Source organism: Mus caroli, unplaced genomic scaffold (assembly GCF_978045245.1).
Source record: "Mus caroli unplaced genomic scaffold, Mus_caroli_1 scaffold_9, whole genome shotgun sequence".
NCBI lineage: Eukaryota > Metazoa > Chordata > Mammalia > Rodentia > Muridae > Mus > Mus caroli.
The window spans coordinates 111,739,060-111,767,041 of record NW_028227264.1 but is presented as its reverse complement, the minus strand read 5'-3'; the positions used below and the strand labels follow the sequence as shown (position 1 = coordinate 111,767,041).

General features: G+C 39.4%; 1 protein-coding gene and 1 pseudogene across 2 annotated transcripts; one reads left to right on the top strand and one right to left on the bottom strand.

Annotated features, from left to right (window-relative positions):
• Window positions 1–1,071: 1,071 nt before the first annotated feature.
• Window positions 1,072–27,718, bottom strand: Glipr1l2 (GLIPR1 like 2). 2 transcript variants are annotated; one of them, XM_021174728.2, is made up of 6 exons: window positions 27,494–27,718; window positions 18,218–18,469; window positions 14,244–14,347; window positions 12,863–12,948; window positions 2,211–2,237; window positions 1,072–2,114 (listed from the first exon to the last, which is right to left on the bottom strand). In XM_021174728.2, the coding sequence occupies exons 1-6, from the start codon at window positions 27,716–27,718 to the stop codon at window positions 1,837–1,839; spliced, it is 972 nt and encodes a 323-aa protein (XP_021030387.1). In that variant the 3' UTR covers window positions 1,072–1,836. The 2 variants fall into 2 exon arrangements, with proteins under 2 accessions (XP_021030387.1, XP_021030388.1); XM_021174729.1 differs by having other exon boundaries at window positions 2,078–2,114; window positions 12,838–12,948.
• LOC110303595 (ribosome biogenesis protein NSA2 homolog pseudogene) lies at window positions 20,809–21,604 on the top strand (annotated as a pseudogene).
• Window positions 27,719–27,982: the final 264 nt, after the last annotated feature.

Here is a 27,982-nt window from a genome sequence, read left to right as displayed (position 1 = left end):
CCTTAGCAGGGGGGTGAGGTGAGAATGACCTCCACCCATTGGTCACCTGTTCCACTCTTAGACTGAATTGCTGGTCTGGCCTTAAAGCCCTCCACAGGCTGACCAAGTGTTTAGTCGCTCATCAGTTTTGCCCTTAGGGACTCTGGCTAGGCGCAAGTTCAGCCACATCTGTATTTGGAAAATGTGGAAAGGAACTTTGCCTGGCTTCCTCTCCTCTCATTGCTCCTCCGGCTCCAGCACCTGGTGCATTGCATTTTACATGCTGAGGCAAAATGGTTGGATTGGCCTGCTTCACACAAGTCCCTGTAGCTGACTGCCACCAGTGGTCTCTACCAGTCTCACAGTTCTGGTTTAATCAATTTCTTTCTTGGGTTTCCTGTAAATACAATCCTGCCCAGGCCTGTGACTTGGTCATCATATACTGCTTCCTGACACCCAGTTCCTTGAGTAGTACCCACCGCTTCTACTGTTCCTTGTCCTTGACCTACAGAAGGTCCTCAGCTATGATAATTGGGAGGCACTAATGGCTTGTGTGAGCCAGTCTATCAGGGACTGATTGCTCCAAGACTGCCTTAGATTTCAAAGGCTTTGTCTCAAGATGTCCTGTTTAATATCGCTTTGCTTTTCTGCTTCCACAGCGTTTGAACTGACCCCATTTGCTCACCTGTATCACAATGCAAGTGGCAAGGGGCCCCTTCACTGCTTGTTTGAAACGTCAGAGACTAAGGTCAGATGTCTCGTAGAAAACAATAATGGCTTTGCAGAATGGTTCTGAGTGCTAATAATTGTGCGGATTATTTCAGGATGCTATCAAGTAGAATACAAATACATGGATAATAACAACTGATACAAGCACTGTAGAGAACCATCTCTACATGTTATGTTTGGGGGTAACTGCCATTTGTCTGACTGTAGAGCAAGCTTTTAATGTGATGCTAGTCATAGAAAAATGATTAGACTTTATAAGAACAGATTTGAGACCATTTTGTGTATTTTGCCAGGCTAACATTTTATTCAATGAATTGATCAATATTACTATTCATATGTCAACTTATTTTTGCCCACAAAAAATTCTACTGTACATACTGAGTAACGTGAAATCTACTTTATTATATAAATGTAGAAGCAGCTATATTGCTTACTTACAATGAGTGATTGTTTTTCATTTCTTGGGCCTACTTGACAAATATTAGAGAAATTCTGATGAATTTACATTTATAAATCTTCTGACACAAGGGAATAGTATTGAGTAAACTATTTTACAAGTATACATAAAATATAAAAAAAAACATTTGATGTTTTGATACCACATGTAAAATACAACCACTACCAACAACTATAATAGTAATAATAAAAATGAGCTAATATTTATCAAATGGCTATTCTAAACTCAGAGTGGTCCTTAGTGTCTTATATGGACAATTTCATTTAACTTAATACTTCAGATACTTTTAAACTCATATAAAAAAACTCTACACAGAGATAGAAATATGAATTATTTCTTGTTTTTATCAGATACCATAATAAAATTTTAAGGCATCCTTTTGCTGTTGTTGCTGCTCCTATTATCCATTCCCTGTGTTTTTAAGAGCTTAATATTTTCTGTACAATGCAAGCCTTGCATTCACACTGTTTTTATTTTCCAATGTAAATTTATTAAATAAGTATAGAAAATGAATGAAAAATAGAATTGAGGTTTGCATATGTTGTTCTTAAAGTTCAGCATTCTACTTTTCAACATTTTGGGATTTTTTTTTTCCCTGTTGGCCTTTGTCTTCTATTGAGTTATCTTCTTCCTGCATCTCTTCCTCTCCTTCCTCTGGGGTTATCTTCTTCCTATTGTTCATCTTCTTCCAGCATCTCTTCCTCTTTCTTTTCCTCTCCCTCTCCCTCTCTCTCCTCCATCACTATTTCTTCCTCAGTTTTCCCTTCCTCCACTGCTGAAATTATCGTTGGAGTTTCCATTAAGATAACTGGAAACCTAGACTGTACTATCAGAACGACGATGACACATAGCAGCAAAGATGCCATTCTCAGGAAGAGGATAAATATGCACATTGGATTACACACGACTGGGCGGGGCTTTTCCCAAGGTGGGTACCAGAACTGGTAGTCTGTTAAAAAAAAAAAAAAGAGAGGCAAATGAAGAAAGCTAGATTTCATGTGACACTGTTAATTTTTTTTAGAAAATAAAAGATAGTAATACATACATGTAGCTTCATCACGAACTGTGTTACCTAGAAAGAAAGATAAAGACTATAAATACATATTTTTTTCTACTTCTATAAAAATTTTCCCAATAGTAGTACCACCATTTCTTTATGTTTGCAAAATCTAAGGCAGCAGTTCTCAACCTGTGGGTTGTGACCCTTTTGAAGTCACATATCAGATATCCTACATATCATATGATTCATAACAGCAGCAAAATTACAGTTATGAAGTAGCAATGAAATAATTTTATGGCTTGGTATTACCACAACATGAGGAATTGTATTAAAGAGTCAAAGCATGAGGAAGGCTGAGAACCATTGCTCTAAGGTTATCATAGTCTTTGATGTCTGCTCCAGCTAGTAGCCACACATAAATACAACTAAATAGAAGTCAGTCTGGTTGGCTAGAGAAACGCAGAACTAAGCAGATATGGATTCTAGTGCTGTTGGTGTCTCAGAAGTACTCAGCTTTTGAGCCACTCAGCTGAGGAACTTCTACGCTCTTGAGGTCCTTCCCACACTAACCATGTACAGCACTGCAGCTCTCCCATCTCTCTCCACAGTGCTACCCCAAAATTAATGTGAACTTACTAATTTCTCTTGTGATTCTTATGTTTCATGGTGGTCCATTTTCATTTCTGAGACAGCCAGCTTAAGTCTACCACCTGGGCTTCATTGATTTTTAGTTATTTTTTTTTCCAATGTCATAATTACATTTGAAAGGAGACAAACTCCTTCTCATCTGCTCAATTGGGTGGAGAGGGTCAATCATCTTATTTTCCTTTTATTGAAAATAGATTCTTTTCTCACACAATGCACCTGGTTTTCAGTTTTCCCTGTCTCTGCTCCTCCCAGTCCCTCCCACCTGAACCCCTTCCTAACCAATCATTCTTGACTTCCACTTGAGGACACAGGGTTGATGGGGGCTTTGTCTGGCATTGATATTATCTCTAAGGTGTTATGTAGAATTTATCTTTGAGGGTCCTTGGATATGAACTGAACTCTGCTGTACCTTTGATGTATTTTAACATTTTGTTACTGGTCCTTTATATTTTACGTGGCGACTCCTATATTAGAACATGTTTTAAAAAAGAATTCTTGACTATGTGGTGTGTAGGTTCTCTTCCTGATGCATGTGTATTTATTGGTCCTTAAGTAGAAGCAAGAATGTCACAAGGCATGCTTTCTTGGCACATTTCTCCACTTGTTACCAGGAGTTTTTCTTTATTACATTCTTGTTTTATATTTGTATTTTATTAACTATTTAAACAAATTTTGATTTGTTTATAAATATATCATCTGCTTTTGTAGGAAAGATTTGAGTTATTGTGTGCGTGTGTTTATATGTGATACTTGTGTATGCACGCATGCAGATGCCTGTGGAGGCTGGAAGGTATTCTATCTCATGAGCTACCTGACCACTGAGCTCTCCAGCCTGTACAGGGTTTCTCTGTTTAACAGTTCTAGCTGTACTTAAACTCACTTTGTAGGCCAGGATGGACTCAAATTCACAGAGATCCACCTGTCTCTGCCTCCTGAGTGCTGGAACTAAAAGTATGTATCACATCTGGGTTAATTATGTCATTTATTATTATTTTATTTATTTACATTCTCAATGTTGTTCCCCTTCCTGGTCCCTTCCCCATGAGTTCTTCACTCCACCCTCCCTCCCCTTTGCTTCTGAGAGGGTGCTCCCCACCTCACCCAGATACCTGCTAGCACCCCCTTCCCTGGGGCATCAAGTTTCTACAGGATTAAGTGCTTCCTTCCCCACTGAGGCCAGACAAGGTGTCCAATGCTCCATATGTAGTAGGGGCCACAGACCAGCCCACATGTGCTCTGTGGTTGGTGGCATGGCCTCTGGGAGCTCTGAGGGGGTCTGAATTAGTTGTCCCATGGTAGCCTGTTAAGGATCTGCATCTGTCTCAGTCAGCTGCTGGTACAGCCACTCAACGGACAGCCATGCTAGGCTCTTGTCTGCAGGCACAACATGGTGTCAGTAACAGTGTCAGGGTTTGGTGCCTGCACATGGGATGGATCTCAAATTGGGCCAGTATCTTGATTGCCTTTTCTTCAGTCTCTGCTCCATTTTTGTCCCCGAATTTCCTATAAACAGGAACAATTCTGGGTCAAGAACTTGGAAGATGAGTGTGTGACCCCATGCCTAAGCTGGGGACCGTGTCTATCTATTGGAGGTGGTCTCTTTATGTTCCATCTCCCCACTATTGGGCATTTCGGCTAAAGTCATTCTCACTGGGTCCTGGGAACCTCTCACATTCCTAGTGTCTGGAAATTCTTAGAGGTTTCCCCTGTCCCCTATCCCCCACTGCTACCTTTTTCTATGCATTCTCCTGACCCTCTGGGCTTCTCTCTCCTGTCTCCCTCCCATACCTAATCCTGCCTCACTTTTCCCCTCCCCCTTCCCCTCTCCCATCCAGGTTCCCTCCCTTCCTCTGCCTTTGGTGATTATTTTGTTCCCCCTTCTAAATGGGATTGAAGTATCCACACTTGGGCCTTCCTTCTTATTAAGCTTCATATGGTCTGTGAAGTGTATCATGGGTATTCTGAACTTTTTGGCTATTATCTACTTATCAGTGAGCACATAGCATGTTTGGGGGCTGTGTTACCTCACTCAGGATGATATTTTCTAGTTCCATCCATTTGCCTACAAAACTCATGATGTTCTCATCTTTAATATCTGAGTAGTACTCCATTGCATAAATGAACCACAGTTTCTGTATCCTTTCTTCATTTGAGGGACATCTGCGTTGTTTCCAGCTTTTGGCTATTACAAATAAGGATGCTATGAACATAGTGGAGTGGAGTCCTTGTGGTAGAGCATCTTTTGGGTATATGCCCAGGAGTTGTATAGCTGGGTCTTCAAGTAGAACTATTTCCAATTTCTGAGGAACCTCCAGACTGATTTCCAGAGTGGTTTTACCAGCTTGTAGTCCCACCAGCAATGGAGGAGTGTTCCTCTTTCTCTGCATCCTTACCAGGATCTGCTGTCACCTAAATTTTTGATCTTAGCCATTCTGATTTTTGTGAGATGAAATCTCCTGGTAGTTTTGATTTGCATTTCCCTGATGACTGCGGATGTTGAACATTGTTTTTAAGTGTTTCTTAGCCATTCAAGATTCCTCAGTTGAGAATTTTCTGTTTAGCCCAGTACCCCATTTTTAAATTGGGTTGTTTGGTTTTCTGGAGTCTAATTTCTTGAGTTCTTTGTATATTTTAGATATTAGCCCTCTATGGGATGTAGGGCTAGTGAAGGTCTTCTCCCAATCTGTAGGTTGCTGTTTTGTCATATTGACAGTGTCCTTTGCCTAAAAGAAACTTTCCAGTTTCATGAGGTCTCATTTGTCAATTGTTGATCTTAGAGCTTGAGCCACTGGTGATTTGTTCGGGAATCTTCCCCCTGTGCCAATGCATTGGTGGCTCTTTCCCACCATCTCTTCATTAGAGTCAGTGTATCTGGTTTTATGTGGAGGTCCTTGATCTACCTGGACTTGAGCTTTGTACAAGGTGATAAATATGGATCAATTTGCATTCTTCTACATACAGACCACCAGTTAGACCAGCACAATTTGTGGAAGATGCTTTCTTTTTTTCCACTGAATGATTTTGGCTTCTTTGTCAAAGACCAAGTGTCCATAGGTGTGTGGGTTTATTTCTGGGTCTTCAGATGATCGATCTGTCTGTCTCTGTACAAATAGCATGCAGGTTTTATCACTATTGCTTTGTAGTACAGCTTGAGGTCAGGGATTGTGATTCCCCCAGAACTTCTTTTATTGTTGAGAATTGTTTTGACTATCCTGGGTTTTTTGTTATTCCATATGAAGTTGAGAATTGTTCTTTACATGTCTGTGAAGAATTAAGTTGTACTTTTAATGGGGATTGCATTGAATCTGTAGATTGCTTTTGGCAAGATTGACATTTTTACTATACTAATCCTACCAATCTATGAGCATGGAAGATCTTTCCATTTTCTGATGTCTTCTTCAATTTCTTTCTTGAGATACTTGGCATTCTTGTCATACAGATATTTCACTTGCTTGGTTAGAGTCACACCAAAGTATTTTCTATTATTTGTGACTATTGTGAAGGGTATCATTTCCTTAAGTTCCTTCTTGGCCTGTTTATCCTTTAAGCTTCCTATAAAATAAAGCTACTGATTTGTTTGAGTAAATTTTATATCCAGTCACTTTGCTGAAGTTGTTTATCAGCTATAGAAGTTCTCTGGTAGAATTTTTTTGGGGGTTGCTTATGTCTACTATCATAGCATCTCTAATAGTGATACCTTAACTTCTTCCTTGCCAATTTGTATCCCTTTGACCTCCTTTTGCTGTCTAGTTGCTCCAGCTAGAACTTTGAACACTGTATTGGATAAATACGGAAAGAGTGGGCAGCCTTCTCTTGTCCCTGATTTTAGTGGGACTGCTTCAAGTTTTTCTCCATTAAGTTTGATGTTGGCTGCTAGTTTGCTGTTTAAGCTTCATGTTTAGGTATGTGCTTTGAATTCCTGATTTCTCCAAGACTTTTAACAAAAGGGATGTTGTAGTAGTTTGCCAAAGGCCTTTTCAGCATCTAATGATATGATCATTTTTTTTCTTTCAGGTTTTTTGTTTGTTTGTTTTTTGTTTTTTTCAAGATAGGGTTTCTCTGTATAGCTCTGGCTGTCCTGGAACTCACTTTGTAGACCAGGCTGGCCTCGAACTCAGAAATCCCCCTGCCTCTGCCTCCCAAGTGCTGGGATGAAAGGCGTGTGCCACCACCGCCCAGCTCAGTTTGTTTATGAACAAAAGTTTTCACAAAGAAACACATTTTCATGGTGAAAACTTCTGTTCATAAACAAACTGAACAGAAGTTTTCACCATGAAAATGTGTTTCTTTGGTTTTGAGATTTGTAAATACAGATAGAGGATGTGGGAAATGACTCCTTGCTCTAAAGAAGAGGAAATTTATTTATTCTCCTTTTGTGTTTTCAACATTTTTTAAAGATAAAGGGGGAGTCAACCTTAATCACTATTTAGAAACTGAACTTCCAGTTCTCGTTCTGGTAGAAACATGTTCTAACTTTTCTTTCCCATCATTGAATAAAACTATACATCTAGGACAGAATTCATGGGCCAGCAATCTGATAGCTCTGATGAACAACTCTCTGAAGGCAGATTGCAAGAGAACACCAGGATTCAAAGTGCCAATGAACTGGTGGTGGTGTGCTGTCAGCTTTCACATCTCATGTACTTCCCCCCCTGAAATTCAACACTGCCTCTGAGTCTGTGGACTCTGTGGTACAGGCAGATCCCTGGAGAGTACTTTGGCTTTGACTGAAGAATCTCAGTATTCAATGAATGTAGAAAAATTACCATGTAGTTTTACCTTGATGTGGATAGCCCTGGAGCTAATTAAATTTTATGTTAATTCTGTTCTCCCGGGAGTGGTTTCAGAGAACAAGGAATGAGTCAGCACTCAGGTGACTTCCTGTAAACCTACTTCCCACCTTAATTTGTAAAATAAAGGAGAGCTGATGATTGGGCAGATAAAAGGAAGGGTGGAGCAGAAGGTGAGAGAGAGAAGTAGGAGAAAATGGAAGAGGGAGTGAATGCAAAGGAGGAGGCAGAAGAAGAAAAGTGGAGCAGAAGCACAAGGCCTGGAGAAATTGCAAGTTCTAAGGGGTCTCATAAGCTGTGGAAGATGGCAGTGTAGCCGTAGATTTATCCAGTCTAGGCACACAGCATGTATTCCTATTAACTGTGTTGTGTTTTCATTGCTGGGACATTATGTGGGAGGAGGCTTTTCTCCATTCAGTTATGCCCTAGCTTTCCCGAACAGCCTGGGAGCAGCAGAGAGGCAATGAGAATAGTCAAGCCAATCCTTGGAGGAGGAGACTTTTCTTCACAAGATTGACTTCTAGCTTCAAGCATTTAGGCCAATCCCCTCTGTTTTCTTCGTGAGCAGATCTATTTGCTTGCTGCTTTGACCTCAAATGTGATTCAAACATAAATGAGGATTCTATAACTGGAAGGTACCAGATAGACTTCAAAGAGGTATGTACTTGGAAGAAAACAGGAAGAGAGTTTATAAATTTTGGTGGATGTGGTGGCATAGACCAGTCCTTGGAAAATGGACATCTAAGCCATAGTGGGAGATCCTGTGATAAACAAATATACAAACAAAATAAAAGGCAATTAAAAAAAAAACAACAACAACAACACCTCAACTGTGTTTGTGACTTTGGGGCATATAAATTTGTTACTGATCTAATACCAAATAGAATGTTAAAGATGTTGAGAACTCAGCTAATGTATAAAGAGTTTCCCATTGGTCTTTTATTGACTAGGTCTGTACTTTGGTGATAGATTTGAAGAGCATTATAAAGACAGAAATTGAGCCTCAGAATAACAGTTCACAGAAGAAACCAGTTTGGAAATTCTGACCTGGACCTAATCAGGGCATGCTTCCACAAGAGCCACAGACTAAGAAAACTCCCAATTCCAGGCCTAAGAAGTTCTCTTATGAGTTCTTTCTTCTGTGGAGTCCAAGAGATTTCCAAAATATTATAGACTATTGCTGTTGCCATTGCTTGTATTCCAGCAGTTGAAGGCACCTCCTATTGCCAAAGACACCATGATTCTCAGGCACAAGATCCAGAGGGCCCAAGCTGCTTCTAACATGAAAGCATCCTTCCTGAGGTCTAGCTTTCAAGGTACCAGAAGGCACCAGCAGTAGAGCAAGGGAGGGACGCCACCAACAGTTCTACCCAGAGATGATACCCATGAACTACAACAATGACTAGCATGGCAAAATAACCCTGATGACCAACAGTGTCATTAATACCTTGAGCAAGACAAAAAAAATGATGTCTGCTGTGAGATTTCATTTAGAAATTTCAAGGAAGCTATACCTATGAAGTCTCAACAACAGAACCATCTTAAACAAGACCTGGACAAGGATGACACCAAACATGTGACATGGAGGGGAGAAAATTACAGGGCTCCAACACTAGACAAAGAACTACATGTGATTAAGGAACAGGGAGGGCAGGAGAAAATGGTGCTCTTTGGAGAAAATTCTCCTCAAATATCTTCATCATATATCAAGTGATCAGTCCTAAAATCATATATATACAAGTAACACATAGACTGAGCAGATTGTATTTATGTATTTAGGAACACACAAAATTTATAAAACAATTAAGGAAAAAGAGATCAGGGACCTTGGATTTAAGAAGGGCAGGGTGTGCAGCATGGGAGGGACTTGAGGGAGATAAGGAAAATGATGTAATTATATTTTAATTTCCATCAAATTTAAACAAAGAACAAATGCTTTATAATTAAATATTCCAAGTCCTAGGCTATCATTCATCCACAAAATTTTCAACCCAAATGAGAAAAAAGTACATAATAATCACCAATGACAAGATTAAACGGATATTGGAATTATTAGGAAACACCCTTGAAAGGAAATATAAGGCAGAATGTATCGGCTGATAAATAGAAAACATATCTTACAAAGGAACCATATGGAAATTTTAAGAGTTGAGGAGTACAAAACCACAATGCTAATGTATCACAAACTAGAGATGACAGCATAATCATGAATTGGGAGGGTGATTAACAGAAATGACCCAAGATCTCTAAAGAGGAAAAACTCAAATGGCAAAAAAGTCTTAAGAGCATCAAGGAGCCAACTGGGGAATAACAACACCTCCTCCATGTATGTCACACAAAATTCCAGAAGGAGACCTAGTGAAGCGATATGGAAAAAATAACGGAAAGGAAGGACCATGGCTTAAGACTTTCTATGTACACATAAATTATAGGCTAAAGCAGTTGACTGTACAACTCATAGAATAAACTAAAAGCAACCCACATTCAGAACATTATAACCAAACTGCTGGGGCTTAGGACAAAAATCTCCCTTATAAAGAAACTGTTGGAGACCATACCGTGAGCAAAAGCCTTTCATAGTCTCCCACCCTGACAAGCCAAATGGCCTTGTGCTAGGAGCGGGTCATCACTCCCTTCTCCCTGTTCCCTTCCTGGCACCCGAAGCAGTAAAAGCTGAATTATAGTCCCCTCTTCCTTATCTCTTCCTGACTCCCATGACATCCAAGGACATGAGTTACATGCTGAGCCCCGCCTGACACCCAAGGCTGTTAAGGAAGATCTGAATTCTGGAGATAAGACACAGAGTGCCCGCCGCCTGGAGTCTGACTTCGGCCCTCATGTCCCCTGATGCCCACTTCTTTGTTCTTTGTTAATTCCCCCTCAACCCTTCCCTATTCCCCTCGATGTATGCTTTAAAAACCCAGTGTTTCTGCCTAATAAATGGAGACCTTGATAGGAATGTTCTACTTGGTCTCCACTCCTCTTTTCTTTCCCATACCATTCTCTCCCAGGTTTGAGGTCTCCCACGGATAACTGAGTCCGGCTGGACAGGACAAGAAACACAAATAACTAACTGGATTTCTTATCAGAAACCATAGAGGCCAGAAGGAGGCATTACAGTATTTTTGAAGCAGTAAAATGAATAGACTCCTTCAGAATTCTGTCATCCAGCAGTTGAAATATATATATATATTTTTTTTTAGGAATGAAAAAGCAGAAACAGAGACGTCTCCAGCTGGAGGAACTAGAAGAGAATTGATTGCTAGCGGGTCCATAAGGAATTACTGAGATGACCTCCTCATTTAAGAAACAAATGATGCCAGAAGAAAGACAGAAGATGAGGAATGAAGAGCCAAGAAGATGCAGACACAATAGATGAGCTGTGTAGATATAATATACTCTGTACGTGGGCTATCAGCTCTTCAATCATTTTAAGTATAGTTAAAAAACTCTTCAGTGATGATATTTTCAAGGTATTTGTGGATAATATAAGCCAACTGTGGGTTGGGAGGGAAAGTAAGGTTATCTTTATATCCTAACTGAAGGAGTCAACTACTGAATCTAAATAGAATGAAAGATTAACTATCCATGTAGTTATTACTGAAAAAGGTACTGAAAATTTTAACGCAGAGAAGTACCAGTCATTGTAGATGAGTTGAACAGAAATATTCTTTTTTCTTTTGTTTCGCACAAAAGTAAAATATACTCTGATTTTATTGTTCATGATGTTTACTATTTATATTCCAGCTGCAGTTATAGTTTTGGGTTCTTATATTTGGAGGAAGTAGAAGAAAAATTAATCAGACACACTTTCGAATTTTTTTCTCTGAGTTCTTTAGGAATTACCTCCCCAGGGACAGATGCCATCTAGGAAAGGCAAGCAAGTGAGTTTCCTAGAGATGGCCCACTGTTTTGCATGGCTGTGCACTCTGAAGAGGCACAGCCCAGAGACTTTATCCCAGGATTCCTTCTCCATGCTGATATGCCTTTCCTGACACAATTACATAACCTAATGGTTCCTGGGCATCAGCCCACTCTATTGGGCAAATTTTCTGTTCAACATGAAGATGAACTTTCATGAATTAATGCTCGTTGAATTAATTACTTTATGATATTCCTGATTTGATTCAAATAATTTTAGGAAGAAAGTTTAAGGATACAATTTTAGTTGCTTTGCCAGAAAGATATAAGAAGTTAGAATCAAGAATAGAATGTGCCCCTCCTCATAGGATAGTAAGTAAAGGCTGCATCATAAGAAATACAATGAGCTTCCATAAATTTCACTAAGAAGAGAAACAGACTTGGAACAGATTTGTAATCAAGGAAAAAGCATTTATTCTAGGTCAGGTCCAAGGATGGGGTACAGGTGTGTGCCATGATAAAGCAAGGCCATGTGAAACAGTTGCTTTGAACTTATAATGAGCTTATAGAATGACACACTGCTTTGAACTTAATATCAACATTCTTCTGTAACTCCCCTTTTGTGTAAAGTTTTATCTATGAAGGAGTTTTATAAGAAAATCTTTTGTCTAAGAAGGTATACAAGGGCAGACAGGAGAAATAAAGTGTGGTTGTTGGGCCTCTTCCCCATCCACCAATGTATATATGTATATACGTCCGTCTGTCTGTCTAAGTCTGTCTGTTTAAGTGTATGTACACGTAAACATTTAAAAAGTTTAGATTCTTGCTAGGCATTCTTGCCAGCCCCAGATAATTCTGTTTTGTTCTGTCAGTAGTACTGACTCTGTAAATCACCTAGTGCTGTCATGCACCATCCCCCCACCCCCCCAACCCTCACCCACCCCCCACCCACCCCCGTTGGTTGCTATCTCCATGACCCCAATTGCTAACTCCCTTTACTGCCTGCCTCTGAGGTGTCAAATCTGGTGTTTGACAAGCCAGGAGACTGAGAGCAATAAGAAAAGATTTCTTAAATGCATTACTTTGCTATTTTTATCTTTTTGTGGATACTTTGAAATAATTCGTTTCTTTAAGGAAGTGATTGTGAAACTGACAACTATTCAAAAAGTTACCTGTGAATAACTCTTTCCTTAGTTTGGGATTCTTTTTTTCTTTTTTAAAGGGAGAGCAATGGGGTTAAGGAAAGCAGAGAAGGCACTGCAGTTTGAAACTGGTGACACTGCTTTGATAATATAGTGAGAGCATCTGAGTTGGAGTCAATATTAACAGCACAATAAAGGAGTGTCAACCACTCTAGTTTCTCCCAGTCTTACATCTTACGGATTTATTTCGTCTTACTGCATAGGTAGTCTGTGCATTGGTCTCCAGGGCCACACCGAGAACAAAATTGCCCTGCTTGATAAGGCCTCCTTGTCAGGGCTCCTCTAGAAAAAAAGCAGGAAGTAAGAAAAGAGTCAGGTTTTGTGTTACAGAATGTTATTTAAATTTATGTTAATGATGCTATTAATTTATGTTAATAAAACAATGTTGTCTGCATGCTTAACTTTTTTTTTTTAGATTTAATTTTCAAACGTTGAGAGACTTTATTGTGGGGGGGGGCAGGGATTCCCACCTGGGCCCCACCCATGTTAAATTAGTTTAAGGAGATGATTTAGTTAAGAAAATCATTTATTTTCTTTATCTAGGGGAAAACAACCAGTAAACAATGAGGTTTATCTCGCCGCCATCCTTCCCTCCTTTCTGTTTTTCTTTCCTTCTTTTTTTCTCTTTCCCTTTCGTGGTTTAGTTCCACAGAATACTCTTTGTTCCAAGGTAGTCAAGTCTTTGTTTCTACTTAAGAAGTAGAGTCAAGAGAGCTTCCTATTTGGAAATTATAGCCCTGTTACTAATAGTATTTTACAACTTAGGACTTCCAAAGAGAGTATTTCAGAGATGCGGGCTACTGGGATTGGGGTAGTCACATGCCATAAGCACCAGGTGCTCACGTGGAAAGAAAACAGTCATGTGAGGAGGAAGGGGACAAACTCAAGCTTCTAGTGGGTCGCTCATCTAGCCCTGATGTTAATCCATCCTTGTAGGACTCGTATTAGCCCAAACAACCACCTTGTGTTCAGTTCAAGGTACTTCATGTTATAAGGCAGATGGACGCCTAAACCACTTCTTACTCCACAAGCTTGAGCTTTAAAACTTTTTTTTTTTGGGGGGGGGGGTTGTTGTTGTTGTTGTTGTTGTTGTTGTTGTTGTTGTTTTTCGAGACAGGGTTTCTCTGTATAGCCCTGGCTGTCCTGGAACTCACTTTGTAGACCAAGCTGGCCTCGAACTCAGAAATCCGCCTCCCTCTGCCTCCTGAGTACTGGGATTAAAGGCGGGAGCCACCACTGCCTGGCTAAAACTTTTATTAGTGATATGAGAACATACCATTTTGAAAAATAACAGGAACCTGACAACAGCTCCTTTAGTTATTATAACTGCTAAGCTTCCTTCCTATAGGTGGTAACCATTAAAGAGTTTGTAAGTAAAGCCAATTGAAAGTATGACTTACTTCATATGAAATTTTAAATATTTCATTATGAAGTCTTTTATTAACATTGTATATTTAAAGCTTTCATGGTTAGTAAAGGCTTCAAAAACATATTACAGGTTAGGAAAACTTAAAGCTGAAGTATTCTCATTTTATTTTCATATCTCAGTTAATTTTTATTCCTTTAAGACCACTCACCCTGGTGCATAATTGCATATGAAAAGTGCTGCATGCGTGAAACCTCCAGCCCTTGCACACGAAGTAACAGCACAACCAACTTTGTAGGAACTGTCCCACACAAGCTGAAATAAACACGTCACAGGAAATGTAAGGTTTATTTACAAGGACTTGTGCTGTAAATACTATGTTCCATTCATACAGAAACTTTAAATTCAAAGACTATCAAAAATTGTATTTAGACACTGTTGTGGATTCAGGGAGCATTTCCAGGACTGTATTAATGTAAATATTGTCATAGTATCTTCTTATGGGGAACCGCTGAAGATCACTGATCCAGGACAGGGCTATAAACCAGTGAAGTCATATCTGAAAAGGCAATTTGACGAGGCCTGATTAGATTGGAAAGTTTTAGGTCTTTGGCATGAGGAAAGAATATTAGAGAGAGAGATGAGGAAGACCCTTGTAAACGTGGAAGTTTCTAGTGGAAGGGAGAAAATGGAACAACGGGGTCACAGACAGAACCAAGCAAGATGCAAATGTAATCATCATCAGTGGCTCCCTTCCCTTTTGTAGAGGGAGCTGGGTCACAAAATGAAGTAAAGTAGAGCTTTTCATTAGAGAAGCCCAAAAAGATCCAGCCACACACACACTCAGAGGAGTGGAGGGGGAGGGGGAAGGGAGGGGGAAGCTGAAGTGGACTGTGGGAAGGATGATGACTGGAAGGGGGGCAATGCATGGGATGTAAAGTGAGTAAATTAAAAAAATTAAATTTAAAAATAAAGATGAAGAAGAGATCTGCTACATATAGACAAATTAATTAATTATTAATTAAAACAAAACCACCTTGAATTAGAGGGGTTTAAAAAAAAAGTACCACAGTAATGAAAGGCATTCCAGAAATTCTGTTTGATATGAATATTGGTAAAATATCAAGTAATGAAAAAGTTCTTTTGGTTCATGACCTGTGGGGAAGGGAGCCATTTCTGTCTCCTACTCAATTCTTAACAAACTTTAGTTGTTTTAAAATTTCCATTCTTAAAGAAATAATAGTACTATGTTAAAGAATAGAGACAGAAATCTGGCCAGCTGGTGGTGGTACACAACTTTAATCCCAGCACAGGCAGACAGATCTCTGTGAGTTTGAGGCCAGCCTGATCTGTAGAGTTCCAGGACAGCCAGGGATATACAGAGAAAGATACTCTGTTTCAAACAAACAAAGAAAAAAAGAAAATCGAAACAACAACAATATAAAGAACAAACAAACAAACAAAAATGCCTCCAAAACAACAATGACAAAATCTGAGGGTAGACCACTTGTCTAGTAATGTGTGCGGCCTGGGACCAACTCCAACCACTGCAAAAATAAAAAATAAGATAACAAAATATAAGAGTGGAAGTAAAGTCTAGCAGGTCCAATATTGGGAACAAGAATGTCTTGGTGGCTAGAATTACAGGGCAGAAAGCAACATCCTATCAGGAGGGGAGAAAGGTAGAGTAAGGAGGCTCTCCTTCCTATCTGAAGGAAGGAAAAACTGATAAAACAAAACAAAACAAAACAACAACAACAAAAAACCCTGATCCTCTTTGAAGAATCCATTTGCTAGAAAGCAAAGAGTAGAGTAAAAAACATGAAGAAACTTCAAATTATGTTTTACATGAAATACAATATAAGGTGACTGAGAAAATCATGTTATATTTCCAGTAAATTCAACTTCATTCCAGAAGTCTTTGATTTCTGACATAAATGTTCACAGAAGAAAACTAATAGGGTTGTGTTGTTTTGAGACTGGGTGGGTAAAAGGGCAAGGCCTGCTGTTCTTGGTGGAGTTTGAGCTCTTTATAGTTCTGTGTGGAACACTAAAGGTAAGTATGGAAAATGAATGGTGGCTGGGAATTCCTGGAGGGTGAGGGGAGCCCTGAAGTTGTGGAAACAACACTGGAAGTCAGCCTGGAAGCCCCATTGTCTGTCTGCTGATCTGTGGGGTGTTGGGATGCAAGTCACTTTCTTTAAAAGTCTTCCTTCCATTCCTCAGTCAAGGGACATCTGGGTTCTTTTCAGCTCCTGGCTATTATAAATGAGGCTGCTATGAACATACTGGAGCATGTGCCCTCATTACATGTTGGAGCATTTTCTGGGTATATAATATACCCAGGAGTGGTATAGCTGGGTCCTCAGGTAGTAATATGTCCAATTATCTGAGGAACCACCAAACTGACTTCCAGGGTGGTTGTACCAGCTTGCAATCCCACCAGCAATGGTGGAGTGTCCTTCTTTCTTTATATACTTGCCAGCATCTGCTGTCACCTGAGCTTTTTACTTAGCCACTCTGACTGGTGTGAGGTAGAATCTCAGGGTTGTTTTGATTTGCATTTCCCTGATGACTAAGGTTGTTGAACATTTCCTTAGGTGCTTCTTAGCCATTCAGTATTCCTCAGTTGAGAATAGCCCATTTTTAATAGGGTTATTTGGTTCTCTGGAGTCTAACTTCTTGAGTTCTTTGTATATATTGGATATTATCCCCCTATTGGAGGTACGGTTGGTAAAAATCCTTTCCCAATTTGTTGATTGCTGTTTTTTCCTATTGACAGTGTCCTTTGCCTTACAGAAGCTTTGCAATTTTATGAGGTTCCATTTGTCAATTCTTGATCTTACAGAATAAGCTATTAGTGTTTTTCTGTTCACGAAAATTTCCCCTGTGCCCATGTGCTCAAGGTTCTTTCCCACTTTCTCTTCTATTAGTTTCAGTGTATCTGGTTTTATGTGGAGGGCCTTTCCACTTCGACTTGAGCTTTGTACAGGAGATACTAATGGATCAATTTGCATTCTTCTATAGGTCCTTCAACAGAGGAATGGATACAAAAAATGTGGTACATTTACACAATGAAGTACTACTCAGCTATTAAAAACAATGAATTCATGAAATTCTTAGGAAAATGGATGCAACAAGAAAATATCATGCTGAGTGAGGTAACCCAATCACAAAAATGACACATGGTATACACTCAATGAAAAGTGGATATTAGCCCAGGAGTTTGGAATACCCAAGAAACATTCACAGACCACATGAAGCTCAAGAAGGAAGACCCAAAGTGTGGATACTTCGATCCTTGTTAGAAGGGGGAAAAAACATCCATGGAAAGAATTACAGAGACAAAGTGTGGAGCAGAAACTGAAGGAAAGGCCATCCAGAGACTGTCCCACCTGGGGATCCATCCCATATACAGTTACCCAACCCAGACACTATTGTGGATGCCAACAAGTGCTTGCTGACAGAAGTCTGAAATAGCTGTCTCTGGAGAGGCTCTGACAGTGCCTGACAAATACAGAAGTGGATGCTCACAGCCATTCATTGGACTGAGCATAGGCTACCCAATGGAGAAGCTACAGAAAGGACCCAATGAGCTGAACGAGCTTGCAGCCCCATAGGAGGAACAACAGTATGAACCAGCAAGTACCCTCAGAGCTCCCAGGGACCAAACCACCAACCAAAGAGTACGCATGGTTCTAGTTGCATATATAGAAGAGGATGGCCTTGTAGGACATCAATGAGAAGAGAGGCCCTTGGTCCTGCAAAGGCTCGATTCCCCAGTGTAGGGAAATGCCATGACAGGAAAGTGGGAGTGGGTGGATTAGTGAATAGGGGGAATGGAAATGGGATGGGGGTTTTCGGAGGGGAAATGAGGAAAGGGGATAAAATTTGAAATGTAAATGAAGAAAATATCTAATAAAAAAAAAAGCCTTCCTTCCATCTCTACTGTGCACTAGTTTCTGAACAATCTCCTTGGTCTTGAAGTATGCAGACAATGGCTATTCTTATATGATTCACATAATGGATAGAGTGGTGGTGGGCTTTTAAAGACACAGACAGGATTAAAATTTTTATCATGTAGAGGGAATCATTTCATCACTCGAGCTTGTAAATTTGAAACAGAAAAGTAGGTGAAGCGGTTGAGAAGCCTACTGATTTAATCACAATGTACAAATCAGTTACCTGAATGTAATGCGAACAGTCCTGGTCCTCAAGACAAGTGTCATTTAAGTAACTGTAGCTCTTCCTCTCCTCATTCCAACTTCTGATGGCAGTGGTTACAGTAAAGTCGTCTACAGGACCAACCCACATGTTTTCGCCAATTTCAGTAAATACTGGATGGGATTCATGGAGTTTATCTAGATGAGTATTACGGCTATACATACATTTTTTCCCCCATGCTCTGGCAGTACGCGATAAAGCTACATCCCAAGTCTGAAAGGAAACACACGCAAAAGCAGAGAAACAAAATAATTAAAAATATGTCGCTTTAATGCTCTAGTTTATTTTCTTGGCATTTATTCCCTTAGGGAGAACTAGACCAACTTTGTATTATTTATGTGGTTTTTTTTTTTTTTTCCTGGGCAGTATTTGTAGGAAGAAACAAACAAACTTGTTTTCTAATTATCAATAAAAAGATGACTGCTTCCTAAAACAGAAGGTTATTAGTATGTCTGTAATCGAAATAGTCAAGTGAAAGATTAAACTAATTATTCTAATATCTTTCATATAACCTTTTCAGGATAATATAATAAGCTTACATACAGTTTGATCAGAATACACACTTTTCATGTTCTGTCTTTTGTGCCTAGTAAAGTAAAATATCCATCTAATAGCTATTTATTGAGCATTCATTATATATAAAATACTAGTTTCAGATATAAAAGTAGAAGTCAATATACAATTGGTCCTCATGTTGCTGTATTCCCAGCACTGAGGAGGTAGGGACCAGACAATTGTGAAGACCTGCTGCCTGCCACCCCAGCCGAGAAAACAGGACACTAGATCAGGGAGCACCTGGTCCTAAAGAGTAAAGCAGAGAGGACATTGGACAATTTCCTCTTCTCTCTGTATGGACATGCACTTCTGGGCTCGCTCACACACACACACACACACACACACACACACACACTACACATATATGTGCACACAGACATACAGACACATAAACATCACACATGACATACACACACACACATCTACACAACCATCACACATACAAGCATCATGCACTCACACAATGCACCTACACATGCATCCATACACTCATACTCAGACACTCACACCCTCTAATATCTGTCCAGACCTTTTGACATCTAAATTCATTTATAAAACATCAATAAATATATCCAAGTACACTCTAACTTATGGCACGCATGAAATTCTTCTTCACATAAGCTTTCTGACAACTTTCTATATTCATTACATTCTTATCTTAAGATCTCCTTTCTCATCTGTAGTAATTAGTCTTTTTACTTTAGAACAAAATTATTATTTACCTATTGTGCAAAGCACAGTGAGTCTATGGGGTGAGTCCCACACCATATATCCTTCTTGTTTTTTATACCTTTCATACAGTCTGTCTATTTACAAGTGTTCCTTACTTTACAGAGAGCTCAAGTTGACAATCTTGGATGGATATCTAAAACTTAACCTGTCATAGTTTTAAGATAAAATTTCACAAAAAAAAAGATTTTGGAAATTATTTTTAGGAAAACATATTAAACATTAAAAAAAAAAAAACCCAGACATGCTTTCAAGTTATTTTCCTAGTAGCCACTCACAGTTATAGTATATGCATGTTAAGTATCAAAACAGTCACAAAACAAAATACCTTAAAAAATTAAAATGTATATGCTTCACTTAATATGCATGAATGATATATAGCAGGAAATTACATTTATTGTATCTTTTCTTGTCTTTGTTCTAGGTTTGAATTTTTCTTAATAGCCAAAATTATATAGTAAATGCAATAAACTTTTTGGACCTGTAAGCCTAAGTGGAAGAGGAATCTTACGGTGTTATACTTAATGCTGATGCAGTAGACTAGGGACGGTACTACAACATTACGACTATATATGCGAAAGTCGCTACTTTGCAGAGGGAGATGAAACCCGTTTTTATCTGGGCTTAACCTAAGAATGCTTACATTTATACAAATGCAAGAGGCTGAGAACTATAGTGGCCCTCATACAGCGTGCCTGATACAGTCTAATTTAACCTTAAGCCCACTAGTCCACTTCCATTGTTGGGTATCTATTTCTAATCTTGCATCCCTGGTGCATATTTTCCCCATAGCTCTACAGTCCTTACACCATGGGCTCCCTCGCTGTTACTTGTAGCTTCATGAATAAGTTAACAGGCAAGACAGGCATGACACTTTTCTCTATGGTCCCTCCTGACCACTGTGGGATTTTAAGCTTACCTGTAACTGTCATTTTCCATTTCAAACAATCATAAAACTATCTTTAAGCTTTCTGGTTTTAAATTCTTTAATTAATGTGATGAAAAGGCAAAACTAATGACTTGGAGGTCATGATACTTTCTATTAAAGCCTTATTAAATTAGATTAATTTGCCAAAAAAACACAGAAGCTAACCAAACCTCAAAAAACCATCTGGATCAATTTCTGCATTTATAGGAGTTTTAGGAATATTTAATCTCTCTTTCACGTCCCGGGTTGAACGAGGCAGGCTCGTGGACCACTGACATCCAGAAATTAAGAGTTTTTTGAGACCCGGGAGGTCGCAGACCAGTGCTCTGCGGCTGTTATCATGCCACAAAATTAATATATTGAATTGCACCGCAAACGATATGGATATTGTTTGGACTACCATGAGAAAAAGAGAAAGAAAGAAGGTCGGGAGGCCCATGAATGTTCAAAGAAGGCAAAAAAAAAAAAAAAAAGATTGGCCTGAAGGGTAAGCTCTATAAGTTCTACCATAAGCAGCACCATGCCAAGAAAATACAAATGAAAAAGACTATTAAGATGCATGAGAAGAGAAACACCAAGCAGAAAGAGGATGAGAAGACTCCGCAGGGAGCAGTCCCCGCCTATCTGCTGGACAGAGAGGGGCACTTGAGAACAAAAGTACATTCTAACATGATTAAGCAGAAACAGAAAGAAAAGGCAGGAAAATGGGAGGTCCCTCTACCCAAAGTTCGTGCCCAAGGAGAAACAGAAGTATTGAAAGTTATTCGAACAGGAAAAAGAAAAAGAAGACATGGAAGAGAATGGTTACTAAAGTCTGCTTTGTTGGTGATGGCTTTACAAGAAAACCACCTAAATATGAAAGATTCATTAGGCCTATGGGTCTATGTTTCAAAAAAAAAGCCCATGTAACACACCCTGAGCTGGAAGCTACCTTTTGCCTGCCTATTCTCGATGTGAAAAAGAATCCATCATCCCCATTATATACAACCCTGGGGGTGATCACCAAAGTTATTGAAGTGAATGTGAGCGAGTTGGGCCTTGGGACACAAGGAGGCAAGGTTATTTGGGGAAAGTACGCCCAAGTTACCAACAATCCTGAGAACGACGGGTGCATAAATGCGGTCTTGCTGGTCTGACAGTCACTCATACACGTCATTCCACTCACTACTGAAGACCACACCCTGTCAGGAAAACACCGTCACTGGGGTCTTTCTGAACCACTGAGCAGCCTTGCCCCGTGTGCAGTCACCAAGTACTTACTAAGTTGTAAAGGAAAATAAAATGGCCCAGTTTGACAGTTGGTCTTTATCTTGGGCGATAACGGTTTACATGTTAATAAAATTTAGTGACTCAGTAGCAAGGACACAGAAGCATACTAAAAACTATGTATGTAGCAATACAAGTCTGTCACTATTTAAAAGCCATCAGTATAGTTGAAAGTTCTGTAAAGGTCAAGTATTTTCCATTGCTTTGCCATTAATCCTAAAATGTGGAATATTTTAAACACATGGTAGTGTTTAAATTCATAAACTACTACATAAAAAGTCTTACAGAAGGTAAATTAGATGGAAAAAAAAGGAATATTTAATCTATGTAAGTGCTTATTTCTCTTTTAGCCATTTTACACAGACTTCTTTCAAATTATTTGATAAATTTAGTTATCCCATCCTGAGGTAAGAAAGTATTACATATACATAATACATATACAGAAACAGAAACATGAGGACAAATATAGGAAGCTTATAAAAGAGTAAGTTTGAGGGTAATGCTCCTACCCTGGAGCCATAGATGATCAAACAGAGTCTTATGCCAGATACGGGGCACCACACTGGGTCGGTGATCTGACAACTGGGACCCCACCACACACACACACATTACAGGCTATTGCTAGTTCTCTTCCTTACTCACCAGGCCTTGATGTGAAGATCCTACTGCTGAACACATCACACTTTCATTCATCACACATGAATAAAGCTAGTGCTGGCCTAGAAGCCTCCTCCTAGAAGGCTTCTATAGTGTCTCAAGGCACACTGTAGGCTGCTGGTTAAGAGAAGTCATCAATACTCTAACCTAGTTGTGAACCCTGTAAACTACAATAATGTCCAGTAGGACAAGATATGTCCTCTTGTATAATAATAGCATGAATGTTATGGGGGTAACCAACTCATGTCTGGTACTGTAAACTTGGCTATTCTAGATTGCTTTATATTGCTGTGATAAAGACCATGTCCCAAACCAACCTAAGCAAAGAAAGGGCTGATTTCATCTTACATCTTAAAGGCCACCATAAAGGGATGTCAAGGGAGAGACTCAAGTCAGGAAAGAGCAAGAAGAACTGAATTGGGGCCATGGAATTGGGGCCAAGCTTGCTGGCTTGATTCCCATGGCCTGCTCAGTTTGCTTTCTTATATGACTTGGTACCACCTGCACAGAGGAGACACACCCCATATCAGTCACTAATCAAGAAAATGTTCCAAACATTTGCCTACAGGTCAATCTCACAGAGGCATTTTCTCAACTGAGGTTCATCTTCTTCAATGATTCTAAATCTTGACAAATTTTCAGAAAGCTAACCAACACACAAGAGCCAGTGGGAACGCCAGAAGCCTATTACTATTGCTTTGCTAGAAAACATAATATCAAGCTGCCTTCTAAACTGTTAGCCGTATACCTAGAGACTTCAACAACTCTTACACTTCATCACTCCTATAAGGTGTGATTGGCTGTTAACACAGACTCATAGCTGGCCAAAGCACAGAGCACAAAGCACTGTGGCTCAGTACTAAATACAACATCAGTATCATACCTACTCACTCCCAAGGCTCAGGAATATTGCTAAAGAGTGGACACAAAGATTCTAAGAGCCAGAGAGGGGAACGATTGCTGTGAATAATGTCTTCTGGACATGACAGGATCTTTGTAGTTATGAACTTATAGAAGCTACGGTTGCTAGCACAAGATCTGCACAAGAGCAGTCCAGTCAACACTGAAGCATAGAGAAAGGAGAGGTTCATGAGGCTAACACGAGGAAAAAGGAACACCAAGGGGCCTCAAATGTCAGTACATTTCAGAATCATCTGTATGACTTCATGTTAAAATATAGGCTAGACTAGTGGGCTCCAAACTTGAATTTGGGACTCAGGAGGATCACGGAGGGCCTGAAAACTTTGATTTCTAACAAGCTCACTGGCAGTTCCAATGCTGTGAGTTTAGGGACTATATTTTAGGAACGTGTTAGGTTAATGAATAGAAGAAATGGCAAAATCAATAGAGGAAACCAGTGTTGGGGCAGACGGGGAAAAGTGAGACAGATCTCTGTGGCTTGCTGGCTGCCAGCATAGCATTATAAACTGAGCTCACTAAGAGTGACTGTCTCAAAGGAATAGCGCTGAGAGCATTAGAGGAAGATATTGGATGACCTGCTCTGGTCTCTCTCTATACAATGAATAAAATACACAAACCTACACACCTGCACACATGTACACACATGCACATAGCATAAGAAGGTTGTCTTGGAATCAGAAATCTGGGACTTATTATTTATTCCCTGACAGAGCAAACCACTAAAGGACATATTTTAAGTGCAGGGAAACTTAGAAATGATTTGAGTAAAACAGGAGGCCTCAAAATTAGCATACATAATTACATACGTTTCTGTACATTCACAATGAACAATCTAAACAAAAAAATCAGGCAAATAATTCTACCATGATAACATTAAAAGATAATAACCTTATCCAAACTGGTCTTAAAACCACAGAATGCTGTTGAAGAAAATCAACGAAGACACTAATTAAAAGGGTGATGTCAATGGCCAGGGACTGGGAGACTTAATATTAAGATGCCTCAACACAAAGTATTCTGTAAAGTAGTGTGACCCCCACCAAAAGCAATTCAGACCCTTAAGGGGCATTGAATACACTCATAATAATAATAGAGTCCTGAAAGAAAATAAACTCAGAGGCTTGGAAGACTGAAAGAGATTAGAAATAAATTCCTGCACACCCAGGAAAGTGGTTTCTACACATGCTGCCAAGACCATTTAATTGACAAACAGCAATACTTTCTAACATGCCTTGGGAAAACTGCATATTCACACACAAAAGAATAAAATTAGACCTTTATCTTATACCATATAAAAACTAATCATAAATCAATCAAAGACCTAATTGTAAGACCTAAAATTATGATTTTTTTCCAGAATACATAGAAGATGAACTTCATAAATTGGATTTGGCTACTGTTTCTCTAATACAGTACTAAAAGCATATGCACGAAGGAAAAGGAGAAAATTTCATTGAAGTCTCTTAAAAATTTTTTAGAAATGTGTTTTTGACATGCATGTGTGTTTACATGACTGATGCTCAAAGCAGCCACAAGAGGGTGTTACAGGCCCTTGGAACATGAGTTACAGAAGTTTGTCAGGGCTGGGAACTGAAGCCAGGTCCTCTGCAAGAACAGCAGTGCTCTTAACCATTGAGCCATCTTTAGAACCTCAAGTTTAAGACTTTTACTATCAATAGACAGACAACCCACCCAATGAGAGAAGGCATCTGTAGATACTCTGGTCTTTCATACCTGCCTCTCCACTCTCCCACCTGCTTTGCCATCACTTCTTACAGTTTTAATCTTCCCTCTTATCTCCCTTCTTAAGCTCTCCTCTTTTCCTCTTTCCTGGTGAGGGGCAGAAAGTAAAGCACTGGAAAGAGTGAAAGGAAGAGGAAAAAAAAAGGAAAGTAATGACTGAGACAAAACTCACACCAACTTTAATTTAGAACGAAAACAAGTAAATGCAGGGTAGAGCCTGAAGCTAAACCTAAAATGAATCCTTTTCAAATTTAAATTATATGATGTGAGCTCACAGGCCTGATGTTTTCTATTCTTCTTTTTACTGAAACATGCATTTTAGAGATCACAAAAGCTTGCAAAGGTTGTGTCAGAAACCACTGTGTTTACTCATTTTTAAGAGGAGGAATAATTCAGATTTGGTGGAAGAATAACAAGGAGAAGGAAACACAAAATGCTGGCTGGAAAACATATCTTCAGTAAATAGGACTATATGAGCATTATGGTCTGAAGCACCCCCACCCCCCAAGAATAGCTGTAGCCATTTTTTTCCATGCCTGCCTGCTATTTCATATTGTTGCTGTAACAGGCCTGCCAGTCACTGACACAGAGAAGTGACTTGGCTCAGAGATAGGACATGCTGACCACATACCCAGTTTTGTTCTGTCTCTTCTGAATGTCCTGTACGAGGTTTTTAATCTTAAGAAATCCCACAAAGCTTTATGCAGGACCCACTGAATCAAAGGTAAATATTAACTGTTATGTCTAAAATATCTTGAGTCACGGCTGACCTCTTGGCAGCACTTACTGCCCCTGTGTACAAGCTCATCGAAGTTTTCCCTTTATAAGCAGACAGAAAAAGATATCCATTGTCATAGTTCAGTTATCCATTGTCATAGTTCAGATAATTCCTAGCTATATCCATGTTTTGACCAGTACTAGGGTGTGCATTGAATTATTTTTGCATGAGATCACTGTTCATATGGTTTGTGTGCCGATTCCTGAACCCCAACAGTGAGGAAACACTGACCACACAAGACAGAGAAAGCGAACAAGAAACAGATTGCCAACTGAAGGAGCATTTCCAAAAGTAGCATCAGGTTCTAAGCGACGGTTCTGCTGTTGAAGGCACCTGTCCACTTGAGTTACGTCCCCAGAGTCCACAGGGCAGGACAGAATTGACTCTGAAAGTTGTCCTCTGATATCTACATGCTTGTCATGGCTTGCACTTGTGCATGTGTATGTGCCTGTACATGTGTGCATACATACACAGTAAAAAAAATTAAATGTAATAGAATATTATAAAATTAACATGAAAACAAAATCCCATTTCATAATTAATTTACCAAATGATTGAAAATATCCAAAACACAACACTAACACGTTGCTGGTGTTCACTGAATATGACCCTGTTGTTGACAATAATAACTGCTGTGTTTCTTTTTTTTTTTTTTTAAACGTTATATCTTTAAAGTCTTACTTCAGAACTTTTTGTGAAGGAACTAATCCTCAAGACAGAAAAGACATATCTCTAGGGATGGAGGTCTCATGTAATTTGTAAGGTGAATTAGAATTGCTTACCAGACTAATAAAGAAAGGGTTTCTTACTTGCTAGATTTTTGCAATCATTTTTAATGGAAATCATGAAATCTCCAATTAATGAGATAATTAATTGGAGTCACATGTCCTCCCAAGGCCAGATATATCTCAGGTCTCATTACTCTGGCCAGGAATTAAGAGTCCTGCTGCCCTTGGCTTTAGAAATTATAGATTATATGAAATCTCCCAGACTTAACACCTTCTGATCCTGGTAATACCCAATTAGCTACATAACTAGTGAAAATTCAATGCAGGCATAAAAACAAACAGAAATCTGGAAAACTGGAAGAAAAGGAAAAAACAAACAAAACGAGTTTTTTTGTTTTGTTTTTGTTTTTGTCAGAATTAGTGTGAAAACATTTACAGTGGAAAATAAAATAAAATAGGATCTGATCTTATATTTGAATTATCCCAGGAGCCTCACTTTTTACTGATTCACAGCCAAGGATCTTTGATAAGATTATATTGATTCTTAAAGTATGAAAATCAGTTGCATTAAAACACAATTTCTGAGGCAGGAGTTGGGGAGCACCCTCACAGAGGCTGAGGGAGGAGAGAGGGGATATGGAGTTTGTGGAGGGGAGACTGGGAAGGGGGATAACATTTGAAATGTAAATAAATAAAATAATCAATAAAAAAATGAAAAAAACCCCACACAATTTCTAAGTTGGTGTGCCTTAAAATTTGCACCCCTGGGGAGTACCCCAACTTTTCCCACAGTTGGTTCTCTGCAAAACAATGGAACTGATCACGTATCAGAGAGGTAATGGCTACATTTAAAAAGATGTATTTTTAAACTCAAATGAGATTCTTCCCCACGCTCTGGAAACGTGGCCTGAGAAACAGCTTTCTGGCCTCACCATGAAGCGCAGGTTCACCCCTGTGGGGAAGACCGTGCCTCGGAACTCATTATGGAGACCCACATATTCATTGATAAAGTCTACATCCTCTTCAAGCGGAAGTTTGGCGTTCAAACCTGAGCCCACCAATAGAAGCCACAGTTCACACAGCTTCAGAACTCTTCTTAACCGTACGTAATTCAACTGGGCACGCCATACTACAGACCAAGGCAGAGAGGCCTTCATGGTCACTGGCGGACAAGCCAGTGTGCGCAGGCGCCAGCCCACCCCTGTGACCTGCCAATCTAAGGATCGAGGGAGGGCTCTTAATTGAGAAGAGAAGGAGAAGCAATAAGCGGGAAGAAAAATGCATGATAAATGTCTACCGAATGACCAAAGACAGACTAAAATTAAATGAGTACATGTTTTTCACAAGACTAATTGAGCACTAGCTAGAGTTGACTTGTGACACCAAAGGGTGTGATCATTCGTTGATCAAACATTAGTCTG

Excerpts from the sequence above, each read along its gene's own strand:
- Glipr1l2 (XM_021174728.2), bottom strand. The coding sequence starts at position 27,718 with ATGAAGGCCTCTCTGCCTTGGTCTGTAGTATGGCGTGCCCAGTTGAAT. Across the intron at positions 14,348-18,217 it reads ACTGTTCGCATTACATTCAG|CTTGTGTGGGACAGTTCCTA; the intron begins GTAACTGATTTG and ends TGTTTATTTCAG. Across the intron at positions 2,238-12,862 it reads ATGCACAGACTACCTATGCA|GTAACACAGTTCGTGATGAA; the intron begins GTAAGACGAAAT and ends CTTTCTTTCTAG.